The 17,325-nt window shown below is 35.8% G+C and overlaps 1 protein-coding gene across 1 annotated transcript; it reads left to right on the plus strand.

Moving 5' to 3' along the window:
• The first annotated feature begins 5,378 nt into the window (after nucleotides 1-5,378).
• On the plus strand, nucleotides 5,379-13,806 carry LOC100878060 (hemolymph lipopolysaccharide-binding protein-like). The gene is made up of 2 exons (XM_003700977.3): nucleotides 5,379-6,685; nucleotides 9,795-13,806. The coding sequence occupies exons 1-2, from the start codon at nucleotides 6,347-6,349 to the stop codon at nucleotides 10,101-10,103; spliced, it is 648 nt and encodes a 215-aa protein (XP_003701025.1). The 5' UTR covers nucleotides 5,379-6,346; the 3' UTR covers nucleotides 10,104-13,806.
• The last annotated feature ends 3,519 nt before the right edge of the window (nucleotides 13,807-17,325 follow it).

Consider the following 17,325-nt stretch of genomic DNA (forward strand, 5'->3'; position numbering starts at 1 on the left):
TAATATTTTCTAATTTTTATTTTAAAACCCACACTTTTGGCATAAAATGTAATATCCATATTGGATTCACCATTTTGAATTTTATGATTTTGCTGTCAGATTCTGAATTAACTATACTTCTCTAAAAGCGTTTTTTCTAAATTAAATGATTGTTTTCTGCGTATGCTTAAAGACCACCCCTAACATTCAAAAGGTGGTTAAAATCCACACCATTGCTGAAATAAAAATATACATACGAGGTGTGACCCAAAAGTAACGAGACTGGTCCAATAAATCATTGTACCTGTAGAATCAGTTTTCCGTGACATTATCACCTTCAAAGTTGTCCCCTTCAGCATTCGCACACTTATGCATTTGGCGCTGCCATTGCTAGTAACATTTCTGGAACGAGGTTTTTGGAAGTCCTTTCAGGAGATTCTCCGTTTTTGCCTGAACCTCTGTAACTGAGGTGAAATGGATTCCCTTTAAGCAAAATTTAACTTTAGGAAATAAAAAAAAGTCGCATGGATCCAAATCAGGTGAATAAGGAGGATGCCCCATTACAGTAATATTTTTGCAGAAACTGCTTGACAGACAGTGCCATGTGAGCGGGTGCATCGTCCTGGTGCAACAGCCATCCATCGCTCCACAACTGTGGCCTTTTTTTCCTAATTTTTTCACTAAATCTTTTTAGTACTCCAATGTAATAGTGTTGGTTAACTGCCTGATCACTGGGAAATCACTCAATCATTACAATTCCATTAATGTCGAATTTTGATTTTGATATGCGTACTTTTTTGGGTTTTCGGGATCCTGGAGACTTCCACCCCATTGACTGGCGCTTACTTTCTGGGGCATAGGTAAAAATCCATGTCTCATCACATGTTACAACAAATTTCAACAAATTTTACAAGAAACTTGATGTTTATTCGCTGTTCAGTTTTTACAATATTTTTCCGGCAGAATGCAGTTGCACGTGTTCACTAAATAACGCAATACTTCCAAATGGTATGACCGATTCAATCGAAATTTGCAACATGGATAGAGGAGGTATGCGGGATGATGCCACAAAAACAATTGCTGCCAATTCCATTGTTTTTTCAAGATATACACCGAGTCTCGTTTCTTTTGAGTCACACCTCGTATAAGATGTTTTACGAGTATGTAAAGTTTCATTAAAAGCGGTGAGTTACACTCCTTGTTAATTTTAACGAAATGCTACCATTCGTCTTGTTCGATTTAAAATTATCGGTGGCATCTATTATCCCGGCATCCATAATTTCGACAGCTAAAATCCTGACAATCCAAAACAATGTACAATCCCGACTACTATAATCCCGAGCACTCGTATCATGCGCCATAAATGGAGTTGTAGCGAGCAGCGTTGATTTTTCCTCGCTATAAAGCCGATGTTTCTTCTCTTGAGTTTTCTCCCGTGCTTGTGGGAGTTTTCCCCCGTGCTTGTGGGAGTTTTCCCCCGTGCTCAAGAGGGAACAGAAAGTTCATTCGAAAAAGCGATCTCAACTCGTACGAACACCTTCGATTTTCTAACAACGCGCATTTCGATACAGTCAATAAAGTTCTCGTTATTGTTAAATAATCTATCATTTATTCACCCTTCACCCCAGAGTTTTAAAAGACGAATATATTTATCAAATGTAGTTAACAGGTAATGTTAGGTTAGGTTAGGTCAGTTTTATATATTTTTCGATTCAGCGTGTATACTGGTCAATTGCACCACAGGCGGAATTTTAAATAGTAATTATATTCGCCAAACTATTGCGCCAAGTTTAGTGTGTGGTGTATGGTGGGTGGTGGCTGAGAGGTTGCTTCCAGCAACGTTCTTCTAAATTTTTCTATGGTCTACTTAGGAGATCCTGCTTAAACTAGGTTATTGATTGTTTTGCGCTAATTTCTCCTATACTTAGACGCATATAAAAACCTTTATAAATTTCAATTCTTAATACGTGAAATACATGAAACGATAGCTTAAAGTACGTTTTAATTTATAATGAATTAATATTTTATCATTCTAATTGTTAAATATTTATTTTATAATAATTGTGTTTTTGGAGTAGATTTTCCATCCTTTGCTAACTACTATTCGCACCATTGATTGGGAATCTACTGTTAAACAAAGCACGTAAGACAATTGATTTAAACACTATTATTTTTTCGCGGTCAGCAACTTATGGTTGTTTAGCAATGTTACCAATAAATTGTATCCGTAGTCTGGACACCATTATAAGCACATACAGCCACGGCGATCCTCTTGACCTACCCTCATGCGTGTGCGGCGATGATGATCCATCGTTATAGAAGTTACATGTGAACCCCTCTTTCCGCTGGCAATTGTAGTTATTTAAAACCAAATCATGTTTTCAATCGAAGAGTATAGTTTTAACCAACGAATAAATTTTTATTGTTTTTCGAGGATGTAGACTCGCTTTACGAATTTGCGCTCACAACGGACATGACAAATTATTTAAATATTTTTAATTTAAAGCTGCAAAAAACAGACTTTTGAAGAATACGGCACAAATTGCAATTTTAAAAGGTATTTAAATATCATTAATTCTTTAATAAGTCAATTCCTTACGCGTTTTAATGATTTCAAAACTCTAAGAAATGACTATATTCTTTTCGAAAATCCTGTCACTGTTCTAATCGAAAAACAAAATTTAGAATTTCAGGCAGAACTTTGTGATTTGCAAAATGATATTTCGTTATAAGCATGATTAGAAAAAGGGGCTGAGTTTTTTTTCGACATATTTATGCTAATACTTCGTTATCATCATTGATGCGAACAAATTCTTCTCATCCTTCCCATCACCGCGCTCGCCGCTAAGTATTCGACCACAGCCGTCTAAGCGGAAAGCATAGCAAAATCGGCGTCGCGCTCAGCGTGTTAATGACGTTAGATTAAGGTAGGTTAAGTTAGATTACGTTAGGTTAAGTTAGGTCATGTTCTGATATGTGTATTTCACTTTTGTATTAGTGTTTCCTAACAATTGATATGATCAATTATATAAGCAATTCAAACATTAAAATACGAATATGTATCTCACAAACCGTAAGAGACCCGTTGATTTTGAAAAAAGATATAGAAAAAATGTATATACACACAAAATTTTAGCACTGAACTCGATAGGGGTCATTCGGAAGTATATCCAAAGATGTTTATAGACGTAAATATAGTATTAATAACTTTAATAATCTTTAAAAATAAAAATTATTAACAGTGCAAGGAAATTTTTAATCACAGATGAATTTAAACAAATCTATTGTAGTACATTCCTGACACACAACGTCAGACGCGCGATCGGCAGCTCGGCCGTTGAGTCTAGAGCAGGAGTGAGGGTATAATAGGCGAACCAGAAATCGACCCAAAATGTGCAAGTAATACCGAGCACTGGTTTACAATATGCAAGTAAGCCGTGCTTATACAGTAGCACGGGCCAGTAGGTAGTCGAATTTTTGCGTTTCTTGCTTTGCCTGTACGAGGCGTTTCTTATTTTGCCTGAATCTCCTCAGTTGTATAAAAAAGGGCAGGTCAAATGACGACGCAGAGCCTGGTGGAAGGAAGGCAAGAAAGGAAAGAAACCATTTTCCTTTTTCTTCAACAGATCTGTTACAGGCAAGTAAAAACCGCAAAAATTCAATTACTTACTGGCCTGTGCTATTAGCACGGCTTACTGGCAAAGTGTAAAGAGTTCCTTATATTGAACTGAACAATTAAGTAACCGAAAGGAAGTAAATGGGAGGTCTGAGGGCAGGTTGCTTCAATGAACAAAGCGAGTTGTTTGTATGTTTATAGTTTAATATAAAAGTAATTAAGATCAAAGTACGACATCTGTATTCTGAATTACACGTTTCGATAGTTATGTATTTAGAAAGCAGATTATCCCTCTGATTTCGATGATATTTAAATAAATTGTAGAAATCAACATTTGGAACATGTATTTTTTATACATATAAAATGTCATGCAACTGGTGGTATAATTGGATAGTTCTTTAGCGGATGACGGTAGAATAATAAATGATGATCACCGAAATACTTATATGGGGAGTTTCTTTATTTAAGCTGACGGTTCGCGTGTTACAAATGTCTGACGTTCGGTGCGACGGGTCAGTAACGAATATACATGTATATTTCCGCATTTCCGTTGGATTATCTAGTTGGCTTTCTAGAAAAGGACAGCTAGCAAGCTTAAAAACACGCTAAAACTTTAAGAAAGGAAATGGGAATTCCCTGAATTGGGAATCCCCGGCATAAAGCCCTCCGGGAAAAACCCGGACCTTTTTAATGGTTATGAACCGCCGATGACCTGGGTCTTACAACCTACGTATATTTCTACATGTAGCGTTAAAGCCGCTACAGTTCTAAAAAACTTTTTTGTAAGCGTTAAACTATTTCACATATGTATCTAAACACATGATTTTTTGTAAAAAGTAAATGAACGTATTCGAGCGAAGGTACCACTTGATGGTATGAAACGATAAAGACTAGAATAAAATAAAGGAACATTTTCAGACCACTAAATTTCAAAATTATTATTGTGTTTCTCTTTACGATCATTTTCTTCGTCTTATTAAAAATCCCCCACATTTTAAAAACTTAACAGTCTCTGACACTAATTGGTGATTCTAAACTCGTGTAACTGACCTTTTGCCTCTTCGTAACAGTATTCATAAATACAGTAGGAAAATATATCAATTATTTCGACCCGTTACTTGAATCTTTGCCCTTAAGATTTTGGAGTAAAAACTTCTATCAATTCATATCATCAGAAGCATAATGCACATTTTGTTATAAATGTTTACATTATTGTATCATATGTAAATCGTTTTTTGTTTAGATATTTATTCATTAATAATGTAGCGTGCAGCGTTGATTTTTTCGCCGCTACAAAGTCGATGTTTCGGGGCCTGGGAAATGTCCAGGTACCGGAGACAATAAAACTTTCGCCGACCAGATGATGTTCCGTTGTCGTGTGTTTACGGGATTTCTCCTCTTGAGTTTTTCCCCGTGCTTGCGGGGGTAGGCTCAAGAGGCAACGAAAAAGGTCATTCGAATTACCGACTTCGACTCGAACAGTCACTTTTCGATCATCGAACACCACGCGCATTACGATCAATAAAGTTCTCGTTATTGTTAATCGGACTACGATTCATTCACTCTTCACCTCAATAATTACGTTTAATTACACAAATTTTGTTTATACTTGTTTGCATGTGTATTTGCTGGAAATAGGTTTGCATAATTAGGATAGGTTTTGTACTTACAATAGTATATCTGCAGTCTACTCCACAAGAACGTGGACGCGATATCTGAATGCAAGTATATTTGCATTATGTATTATGTATATTTTTCATAAAAAAGATTGTATAGGTCGAAAATACTGTTAAGGAACTAATACGCACTTGCTTAATAATGTGCTCAATCACCACCATTAGCGATTATTCCTGTACAACATCTGGGCATACTTTTAACCAGCTTTGCAGCGTATAAGGCAGGAAAAGATCTGCATATTTCTTGAATACGGCGAACTAGCGCCTTCAATTTTAAAATACGCTTTCGGAGTTTGTTTACCATGACAAACCAAACATTTTCGATTGGATTGGCATCGGGGGGCTCAAATGGTCAATCCAATACGCTGACACCATTCGCTGTTTTTTATTCCGTACAAAGGCAGCTTCGGTGTTTGAAGTCGCTGTCCTCTTGAAGTATCTAATGATCTCTGGTTCTTTTAAAGCAATGTTTCACCGATGTTAAGAGACGCAAAGATGCATAAAGTTCCGAAACTCCGAAGCATAAAGTTCCGTAGCTCGCTTCGAACTTCATTCATGATTTTGAAATCATCAACACAATTTGTCTCTTTCTAACGTTGAACCCCCTTATTTATAAATTCGCAAGACTCATATAGATATATTGCTGCATTTCTAATACCCAGTTTTGACTGGGTATTAGAATTATTAGTTTTGCTGGTACGAGAATACTGCTTCGCATCGTGTGGCGTATGAGGCCTCATCTTGAAATAACTTGAATTTCTCAGTCAGTGACAGAAACGATACTAAAAGAATTGGAGGGCTATTACGTATTAGAAAAGATATTGTATGTTTGAACTGACGCAATCTTTGTTGCATTGGTTATCAAATTTTACAAATATCACGCTCATGCTTTTGTGGAACAGACGTGTACACAAATTTGATTTGCTAAGAAAGTACAAAGTACGAGTGATGGTGGGGACACTCCCGACCAACATTGTTTTATAACAATGGATTGGTATAAGCAAAATGCAGTATCATAAAAGCCGCTATAATACGTACGAGGATTCGATTGAAACGAGCGGATACAATCAAAAGGATGTCAACATTAAGTTTCCCGTTTAACTGTATTATTCTGTTAGTTTGTTTTCAAGAAATTTTATCGATACCCAACATCTCTAGCAGTTCATCAAATAACGAGGGTATCGAGATTGTCAACGGATGTGCATGTGTCCAAAAGCTACCGAAACTGAATTGTCCCAATCAGAATCATCACTCGACATCTCGTGATACTTCCTTAGGCGAAAATTATTATTTCACACCTGGAATCGGCGCGCACAAACTGCACACCAGAGCACGAACTTGGAACGATGCACGAAAAGTTTGCATTGATGAAGGTGGGCATTTGGCAATCATCAATTCTGATGCAGAAGAGCGTGTAAGTTTACGTATATCTTTGGAAATATTCAGAGGATTTTTACATACATTCCACAATCATGTAAAAGGGCAATTACAGAAGATTTTCGTGTTTCAACCAGCGTATTAGTATTTGAGAGATGCTGCGCACTAAATTGAAGTTTCTTATAATACAAGGTATGTCCTGAAATAATGTCAGTGACTTTATTGTGACGCGACTTCACGTCGGACCGCGATTATTTAGGTTAAACAGATCTCCGCTGCTGAAGGTGCTCCGAGCATCCGGAGAGTGAGGACGAGCCTATCCGTGAGAATTGTTTTGCGTCACTGTACAAGTTAAAATGCAGCGCTCGTTAGAACAAAGTGTTACGATCAAATTTTGCGTGAAAGTGGGAAAGACCGCGACGGGAACGGTTGCTCTGATCAAATCAGTTTGTAAAGAAAATACCCTGTCAGATCGGCAAGTGAAAACACCCATAAAAGGCAAGCATTTCAGGACAGTAGACGGAATCAAAAGAGCTTGCACGGCGGCATTGACGGAAATTCTGGAGGAGGCCTACCATAATGCATTCGAGAGCTGGAAGACTCGCTGGAGTAGATGTATTGACGCAGGAGGAGCCTATTTTGAAGATTTTTAATCATTTGTAACGAGCAGTTTAATAAACGATTTTTAATCGACATACTGACATTACTTTCAGGATATACTATGTAGGTAACCGAGCTTAAACTATTTCAGAAATTCAATATTTCTTTTTATTATAATACTATAAATATCACATTAGCAAATGTCATTTCCAATATTATAGTACATTATTAATATTACATTAACATTATAAAGAATAATTTATAGTATTTATATTTCATTTGAATGTATCTGAAAGTTTACGATCAATTTATAACGTATACAACAGCATTACTCAACAAGTAAAGCATTAAATTGAATACTAAAACGTAAAGATATGTTAAGAAAATTAAAACCTAGCCTTATAAAAAATATTAGAATAATAAAATAAAAATAGTTCAATCTAACAAGTATTTGTCTCTGCATTAATTTGAATTATTCTTTGTTCTGCAAATATTAGCTTTCTGAAATTGACTATAAATTGATCATAAAGTCACTATTAGTTGACTATAAAAGAATTTAAATTAACTTAAAAAATTGATTACTTATAATAATTAATAATAATTGTACTTTATTTTTGTTATCTTGTTTTTGGTATTCTTCTTAACTTTTTTTCTTCTAATTCGGTATTAAAGATTCTCGTTAACCTCTTAAAATTTCTAATTCTCAGTATTCTTATATTGCCAATATCAGTGAAGGTGTAAAGAATGATATCACATACTGTCGGCACTCAAATTACATTTTTTAATGATGACATTTATAAATTTTAGCATTTAGAAATTTTTTAAACTTCAAATTTTCAAATTTACAAATCTTACATTTAGCAAATTTTCAAACTTAGAAACACAAAATTTTTCCAATTATTGGATTTATAAACTTTGAAAATTAAGCAATTACGAGTTACTATTCAAACACTAACACACAACATACAAAACTTAGAAACCTAGAAATTCAGTAATTTTCAAATTTGCAGTATTTAAAATTTATAAACTTTAAAAAATTGAAAATTATTCAAACACTAACACAAAACATAAAAAATTTAGAAACTTAAAAATTCAATAATTTTCAAATTTGCAATATTTAAAATTTAGAAACTTTAAGAAATTGAAAATTGTTTAATTTGTAGACACCAATATTTACAGTACTTCGAAAATAAAAATATAGTATTCTAAATTTCCAAACTCTAAAATTTATAAACTTCCGAATTGTTATATTTTCAGACCATAAATGTTATGTAAAATGAGACAAACATTATGATACACAAGAAGTATATTTCTCAAGATTTTCAGTTGTTCAATGTTTTTGAAATAGTATTAAATGCTTGTATTATCATGATGATGAAGCCAAGGTCAATTCAATGACCTAAAACACTGCGATCCTCACATCACCTTAAACATGAGACATTCAGAATTGATAAATCAAATAATTTGCATTTCGGATTGCCGTTAATCAACATGTTAACAGGAAACAGTATCTAGAGCAGGAAACATGAAATTAAATCATTTATATATTATACATTAGCTGTTATAGGGCAACAATGAAGGCACAGAAAATAAAGTTATTTTTAGTTTGTTGTCGATATTGTGCAGAATTCAGTCTAAGGAAATTGCAAATAAGAATGAATACGTTTAATAATTTCATTAATGTGTTGTGGATATTAGGAGAATATTAACGAATGCTAAACCTTATAAATATCTAGAAAGATTAACGAAATTGCATGTAGCATCAAGCGTTTAAAGTTTACAGAAATATATACGACTGTCAAATTACCAAATCTAAAAAGAACGCATTGGGCAAGATGTGGTAATGATGCTCCTGTTTTGATAGCAGTTACTAAAAATCAGTAATTGTAGCTACTTTATTATCGGTGTACATTATCCAGCAACTACAAATTCTTTGTGTTCAAGGTCATGTGAAAATTCTGCTGTTATAAATCATTAGACTATTTTTAACAAACATTTATTTACCGTAATGTTTGTGTCACTACATAAAGCAATTTATACTTTTGACATTTCTGCATACCATTGCCAATAATAGACATGCCGCCTTGTTTGATAAAGATATACATACATTTTGTAATGAATTTCACAATATAGGTGCACCAGTCTGTCGATCTTACCTTGACTGAATAACAGTAACAAACCGGATTACAAAATAGTCAAAACCTCATTCACATCAGATAAATGTTTCGTGTGTCTTGAAATGATTTACCTCCGCCCTTATTTAAATAATGAATTCGTATCTACTGTAATAGATCCACTGATAATACAATTTCAATCGTATTATTCAAAAGGGAAAGACGTGTTTTGTTTTTATGTCCCGTCAAACTCGAATTTATTACGTAACTAATAATCTATATTTCCGCTTTTTGTTCTGTCCAAGGTACATAATTAGCAATCACAAAATCGCACCCGTTGAAGAAATGATCTATAATGATTCCAATTAAAATTACATCGATAATGTCGCTGGCATTCGATCCCACCCTAATTCTTTCTTCCCCTTTTTCCAGGCATTATTGGATATATTCAAACGAACGGGTCCGATAAAGGGTTCCTGGGTCAACGACGAAGCCTTTTTAGGTATACACGATCTGTTCGCAGAGGGCGATTGGACAACGGTATTCGGTGATTCGCTAGCAAAAGCTGGCTTCACCACATGGAGTAATAAGTGGAGTGGACAGCCAGATAATTGGAATAACACACAACATTGTGGAGCAATTTTAAAGGAAGGCGGAATGGACGATGTAACCTGCAATCAACCGCACGCATTCTTCTGCGAATTGCCTAACATATTGTTTTTGAATCAGGATATCTCATAAGTAATGACATTTTCTCAAAAATTTTTCAAATAAAATCAAATACATACAATATTCTCTCGAGAAGTGTGAGAACCTCGGGTCCAGAGTTTCACATTTATAGAATAAGTACTACATTCTTTGTAATGAGTGAACGTAGAAAAGAATAACGACACAAAAAACAAAAGAAGACTGAAGTTCGACACGTTCGACAAACATGAAAGATTTGTGCGAGTTCTGCCTTTTCAATTTAAAAATCAAAATTTTCTGTTTTTAATTTTTTGTGAAATAAACTTGTACCATCGTATTAGTCTCGTTTTTTTTTTGTTAATCAAATAATATTAAATATGATATAATTACGATCATAATTACTTATGTAACAAGCCAATAGGAGAAATTCGTATCTCTGCCGTAAATATAAAATTTGTCGTAAGTGTGAAAGTATGGTTTGCTACTCAAGTGATTATGATCGTAACTACGATCGTAATTATATCGTGTTTCATGTCATTTTAATTAGCAAAATGAAACGAATACAATAATGAAAGTTTCATTGACAAAAAATCAAATATAAGAAATTTTAATTTTTCATTTAGAGATTTGAGCTCCACTTGTCTTTCATCTTTTCCGAACGCTTCAACCTTCTACTACTCTTCTACATTAAAAGCTTCAATCACCAGTTAGGGATCGTTTAATTTATACCAGTAAGCCGTGCTAGTAGCACACACTAGTATGTAATTCGAATTTTTGCACTTTTTGCTTTGTCTGTACCAGGTCTAGTGTTGGAAAAGGAAAATGATTTCTTTCCTTTCTTATCTTCCTTCCACCAGGTCCTGCGTTGCCACTTGATCCGCCCTCTTTTAACACAAATGTAAAGATTCAAAGTAAGAAACGCTCAGTACAAGCAAAGTAAGAAATGCGAAAATTTATGGATCACTGACACGGCTTATTGACATAGTGCAAACATGGCCTTACGCAATCACAGTCTCACAGTATGATTTACGAATGTGCATGCGTATTTCAAAAAACACAAGATTAAGTCTATTAGTTGTAAACCACCTGAGAACTGAATATATAATAAAATCGTTGTGTTAAATAAGGTAAAATAAATTATTTTATATAATATTTGTTACGCGCACGATCAAAGTTACCGAAAATTATCAAGATTTCGTACGCGTGACTCTACGGCTTTTTACGGCGGTAGAGATGTTTGGTTGTTAATGATGGTACACTGTTAACTTTTAAATAACGGTTTAATATCCAAAGCACTTAAACTAAATAACAAAAATGTCTGTGTTGTAATGTGTTACCGGATTCGTGAATGTTCAAGTGAAACTGTTAAAATTGTAAAATTCGTAAATGTAAAATGCTCTAAGAATAACTGTTGACTGTTTTGAACGTTCTGTATTGTACGAACGAGTTTTCAAAACAGTTTTTTACTGTAAGGACGATTTTCTGAGAGATCTATTCTGTGTGATAGAATATTTGAGAGATCTGTACTGTTCGAAAGAATGTTTGAGAGTGTTCCTTCAGGACTTGTCTCGAAGAAGGAAAACAGTGAAAAGTAGAAAATTGGGGAAACTGTTCTGATTGGTTTTAGTGTTTGCCAATAGTATTGCTTAAAAAAGGACACCACCCTACCCCGTGCGCCCTTAGCGCGATCCGTGCAGAGTACGGTGGGCCTTGTGGGAATGTAAAAAGAAAGCGGACGTAAGACAGAATTTCTGTTGGGTTGTCAACAAGGGGACCTGGTTTATGTCTCCTAGGCCCTGCCCTCGGACCCTCAGGAAATTCACGTTTATGGCATTGGCAATTAGCTGTTGAGACCGTCGAGAGAACTTGAACATAGAAATCGTAAATTTAAAAAATACAAAAAGACTCTCAAAAACAGCTCTGGTACTTGCATGCCATGAACATGCTAGCAACGTGCAGGTCAAATGTTAGTCCCGTGTACAAATTGCTAACTGCCTTCGTGAAAAACAAAGTCATAAATCTAAAATTTGTAAAGATACTGTAGGAAACGCGAATTCAAATATGTACCGTGAAACAATATTAAAATCAGTCTCATTTGAGAACTCTTGACTACAACATATGTATATGCTCGATGCTCCATTATTCTTATTTAGTTTTCCATTCTCTCGTCTTCGCTTCTTTCCACTCTAGAGATTTTTCAGTTTAACTTCTCATATACATAATTGTTAGCAGTTGCGATTTTTTATTGCAGATCTGTAACAAAATAAGTACCAGAAATACGAAATTATCTGGCTGCAAATGAAAAAAGATGTCTTATTGAGTATGTCTGTATTGTATAATATAATATATTTGTATTATACATATTTATTTTGTAGTCTTTACGTATGGTGAAAACTTGAAGTAAAAACTTTAAAAACTGATGACTTGAGTTTAAGCTAAAGAATTGGTATATGCGAACATTGTGTTCCATTTGAAATTCTACACGAAATGTTGTATTCTGCAGGGATTCAGGTTTATTGTATTTAATAAAATTTGATCCTAATCGGAATTTTAAGCAAGTTTTCATTTAGCGTGTACAATAAGCTCGATATTTTGTCATGTGGTACAGACATTCGACAGTTCACTGAACAAAAATAAAAATCCAGCTGGTTTTTAGAAAGTGTAGGGATATACAGGGTGTCTCACAATTAGCGTAGATCTCTGGAATGGGAGGGTTCTAAGTAAGATTTCCCTTTACAAAAATAGGGTTTGAAGCTTCGTTTTTGAGTTATTAACGAAAAACACGGACCAATCAGAGCGCCGGGATTATGCACGCCGAGAAGCGGGAGCGAAAGTTTCGAACCTGTCGCCGGAGTAAAAGCGCGATCAACTGAGTTTTCCTCGCAACTGTCTTAATGTCTAATAAGAAGTCTTTACATCGAAACTTAGTTAAATAACGAACAGAATAATTAAAAGTAATGTTCATTTATTCATTCCTCATGAAGGAGGAACGGAATTAGTTATGTGTAATTGACATAAAGCATGCAAATGGAACGTATTGAATACTGCAATTCGTTATCGACAAGGAATGTGACATTAAATATCGAAAATTTTTTGTTTTATTTCCGACAGTAATATTGGCCAACGAATTTACGCATTTTAAACGAAATACTTATTCTTTTCGTGAAAAAAAGAGTTTCAATGTGATATCTAACAAATGTATTAAACTCTCTACTAATTTACATGCAATTTATTAAAATAAGACTCGCCCATTCCTTGAAAATAATCCTGTTTGTTAATAATCCGTCAGTGAAAGTTATGGGGTCCTTGCCGCTGGGTCGTCCTGCCGATGTTGACCTGCCGCAAACATTAGTACCTTATAACACAGCTGGTGGCACTCACAGGTCAATGCACTGTCTTCACTTCAAAACACTCTTGTTTTCACTTTCACTTTCTGGAGAATCCCTGGTAAAAGGTATTGTCTCTTTCGATGCCTCCGAGGGTGTCCGAAAGGGGCCGATTATTTTAACCGTTTGAGTGCGGCACAAATTTTGTAAGCATATGCCAAAATGTGGATAAGTTTAGGTATATATAAAAAAAAGTATTAATAAAAGTAGATAACTTATTTTTACTTGTAAACCGATAAATCATATGCTTCACTTGTGCAACCAGCTTAAATTCACACCAAACTGAGAAAAAAAAGTTGGAGCGCAATCTCTCTCTTTGCAATTTTAACATCAAACAAGAGAAGCGCAATAGCGCTCCCCGCATTTTTGGCATATAAACAGAGGAGCGCTTTCGCGCTCCTCCGCATTTAAACGATTAATGTTATCCTGGACTGCTCGTGTGACTAATAATAAGTAGCCCCAAAAGGGGCCGATTTTGTGGTTGTGATATTTTTTGGCTCTGGAAGGGGCCGGTTGTGTTAATTTGAGATTGTATGGTTCCGAAAGGAGCCGATTATGTTAAGTTGAGATTGTATGGCTCCGGAAGGAGCCAATTATGTAACGATTGTTTGGAATGTTGTTCCGGGCTGTTCTTCGTATGATCCAATAAATGGCCCCGAAAGGGCTTCCGAAAGTTACACCAGGAGTGGCTCAATATAGGGCCACCCCTTGTTGAAACACACATCCGCAATCTCTTTATAATATGGTCCTGTACCCGCCGCAGTAAGTCGAGTGTGATTTTGGCAACCGCGCCGTGGATGCGGGCGACCACCTCCTCCGGCGTGGTTACGTCATTACAGTACACCTCATTCTGCAACAATTAAAATAAAGTGCAAATTGTTAATTTTTTAATTGTTATCAGTCGTTAATTGTGAATAGTTATCATACCTTCAAAAATCCCCAGAAAAAGAAGTCGAGCGGATTCAAATCCGGGGATCTTCAGGGACACGTAACTGGGCCTCCGCGGCCAATCCACCTGTCTTGGAAGGCTTCGTATATGTTCGGAAGAATATTGGAGGGAGTTGGAATCGGTAAGGACGGAGTTCAAAAATGACGTACAGGGCAAAGTTGAGGATGATGTAGGGCTGAGTGTTCACAATATGAATCGAAGTTAAGGATGAGGTCATCGGAAGGATTGAGTAGTTGGATAAGATATTTATATTTGTGTATTCTGGTATACAACAAAAACTATTGCCCAAACTACAGCTAGTATCAAAAATGTTTTAAATAAAATCTACCTAGTTTTGGATAACACATACATGGACCACTGTTTCCTTATGTCGCTAAACAAATTCTAGATTTTTTTGGCGGATGCTATACACTGATTATATTTAAATTCTACTTCGAGTTTCAGATTCGTCACAGCTTAAGAACGTCAGATTTTAATTTGAATTTATGAACGTGTCGCGAATTTTGTTTCTGAACTATGTGGTACATACATGAATGTATAATAAAGTAATTTTATATTTCTTTCCTTCCATTCCTTTGGGAAAAAGGGAGAAGAAAACAATAGAAAAGTGAACCTTAACGGAATATACATATATTTTTTAATCGACTTCGAAAAAGGAGGAGGTTACTCAATTCGATCAGTATATATTTTTTTTTTTCTATGTATGTTCGCCGATTACGCCTAACTGGGTGGACCGATCGGAACGAAACCTTTTGCACCTGGTGGGTTCTGACTCCCCATTGGTACCATTATCAAAAAATTTTTCATTTTTTAATTGCAAAGTGTTGTTATTGCAAATAAAATAATTTTCAGAAAAAAAATACACCGACTTCGAAATGCACTAAAAAGTATAAAATAATTTCTATTTCCTAATGAAGTAATTTCTATTTCATTCAATCATACAATTACGTAACAGATATGAATGAAACCTATTTACTCGTTAGGCAGTATATTAAATACATTTCAACCTTTTCGGAGGCGGCACAAAATTAAAAATACCTCAGTAAACGTTGCTGCCAATAACCAGTTGATTGTGGTATGGCGTATTTGAAATTAATAAATCCTGAGAAAGAATACGAACCATTATAGATATATCTGGTAATATACGTAAATGTAACGACTGCATCTTCGTTTCGCAACGTTTGTGATATAAATGAAATTGAATTGACTTCGTTCGCATGTGGAAGCCATGGATCTAAGAACCTATAAACCGAGCTCACGACGCGGGAATTACTTTATCTTTATAGTATATGCGGCGATCGAGTCTTTCCGTCGCATACTCTATGAATCTAGCCCTTTGCGGACTACCGCCGCATACAGGGTTTGTCCAATAAGTATCGGAATTGATGTCCTAAAATGAAATTCGTTGAAGATATATGTACATTGAGTTAATAATCTTCAAAGTATGCCCCTCCTGCATCAATACACCGTTGCCAGCGGGTTTTCCATTGTTCATACGCTCCCTGGAAGTCGGAAAGCGTAAGACTTTTCGGGCACTTCGTCGAAGCCGCTTGAACCGCCTCAATCGTCCCGAAACGATGTTCTTTAAGGCTTTTTTTAATGCGAGGGAACAGAAAAAAATCAGAGGGTGCCATATCTGGACTGTAAGGTAGTTGGGGTAGTGTTGTCACGTTGTGCTTCGTCAGTGTCTGTCTCACAATTAACGACGTGCGACTCGGCGCGTTGTCGTGATGGTACATTTGCAAATCGTCGGTTACGATTGAATGAACAGTGGATTTCGCTAAATTTAATTCCTGTGCAATTAAACGAATGCTTAAACGGCGATCGTAATTCCAAATTTCCCGCACTTTGTCGACATTCGTATCGGATCGGGACGACGTCGGTCGTCCAACGCGTTGCTCGTCTTCGACGTCTTCACGGCCATCTTTAAACTTTTTGTGGCACTCAAAAACACGCGTTCTGGATATGAAATGGTCCTTGTAAGCTTGACGAATCATATCAAATGTCTCCGTAGCAGATTTATTTAGCTTAACGCAAAATTTAATAGCACAACGCTGCTCGACGGTTCGTTGCATCTTGAATCTCGACGCGAACGTTAAATACGCTTCCACTTCAAGCACGATATAAACAAAACAAATGGTGGAATACAAATGAACCTTGATTTCTATTATACATAACAACCTCCTGCATCGATCTAGTCAATAAAGATTGCTCCCTGACCTTGCAAACTAGCAGCAAAAAATCAGTTCCGATACTTATTGGACAAACCCTGTATATGCGTTCTGCGTAAATCATCAAATTGGCCGAAGAACTCATATATGCGCTTGGCGAAAACAGCTGATTAAGCCGAGAAACGCATATACATATGTGTCCCACGTAAATGCGTGGCTATGGCCGAGAAACATAACTATGCGTTCCGCGAAAACAACTGATAGAGCCGAGAAAGGCGTACATGTATGCATGCACGTAAATCTGTGCATGTACATATATGTCCAGAATTTGACTTGGAATGCTATGAACGAAAACCGCGTTTAAGCAGAAATATGCGCTGGCAATTTTTAATGACTATCGCGGCAGGAGCTCGGCCCCACGGTACGGTTTACTTCGAACCGTCCCTTCCGCAAAGGGCTAGATAGACCATAGTTACATTCTATGCGCACTAACACCTACTTCGCGGCGTGCTGTCGAGTTATATGTATAGAAAAAAAAATAGCTATACAAGCTTTGCCTATGTTCGGTTGTCCAAAGGTTGGCATGTCCAAGAAAATCTTTTAATTTTGCGCCGCCTCCGAAAAGGTTGAAATGTATTTAATATACTGCCTAACGAGTAAATAGGTTTCATTCATATCTGTTACGTAATTGTATGATTGAATGAAATAGAAATTACTTCATTAGGAAATAGAAATTATTTTATACTTTTTAGTGCATTTCGAAGTCGGCG

This window comes from Megachile rotundata, chromosome 6 (assembly GCF_050947335.1).
Source record: "Megachile rotundata isolate GNS110a chromosome 6, iyMegRotu1, whole genome shotgun sequence".
Taxonomy (NCBI): Eukaryota; Metazoa; Arthropoda; class Insecta; order Hymenoptera; family Megachilidae; genus Megachile; species Megachile rotundata.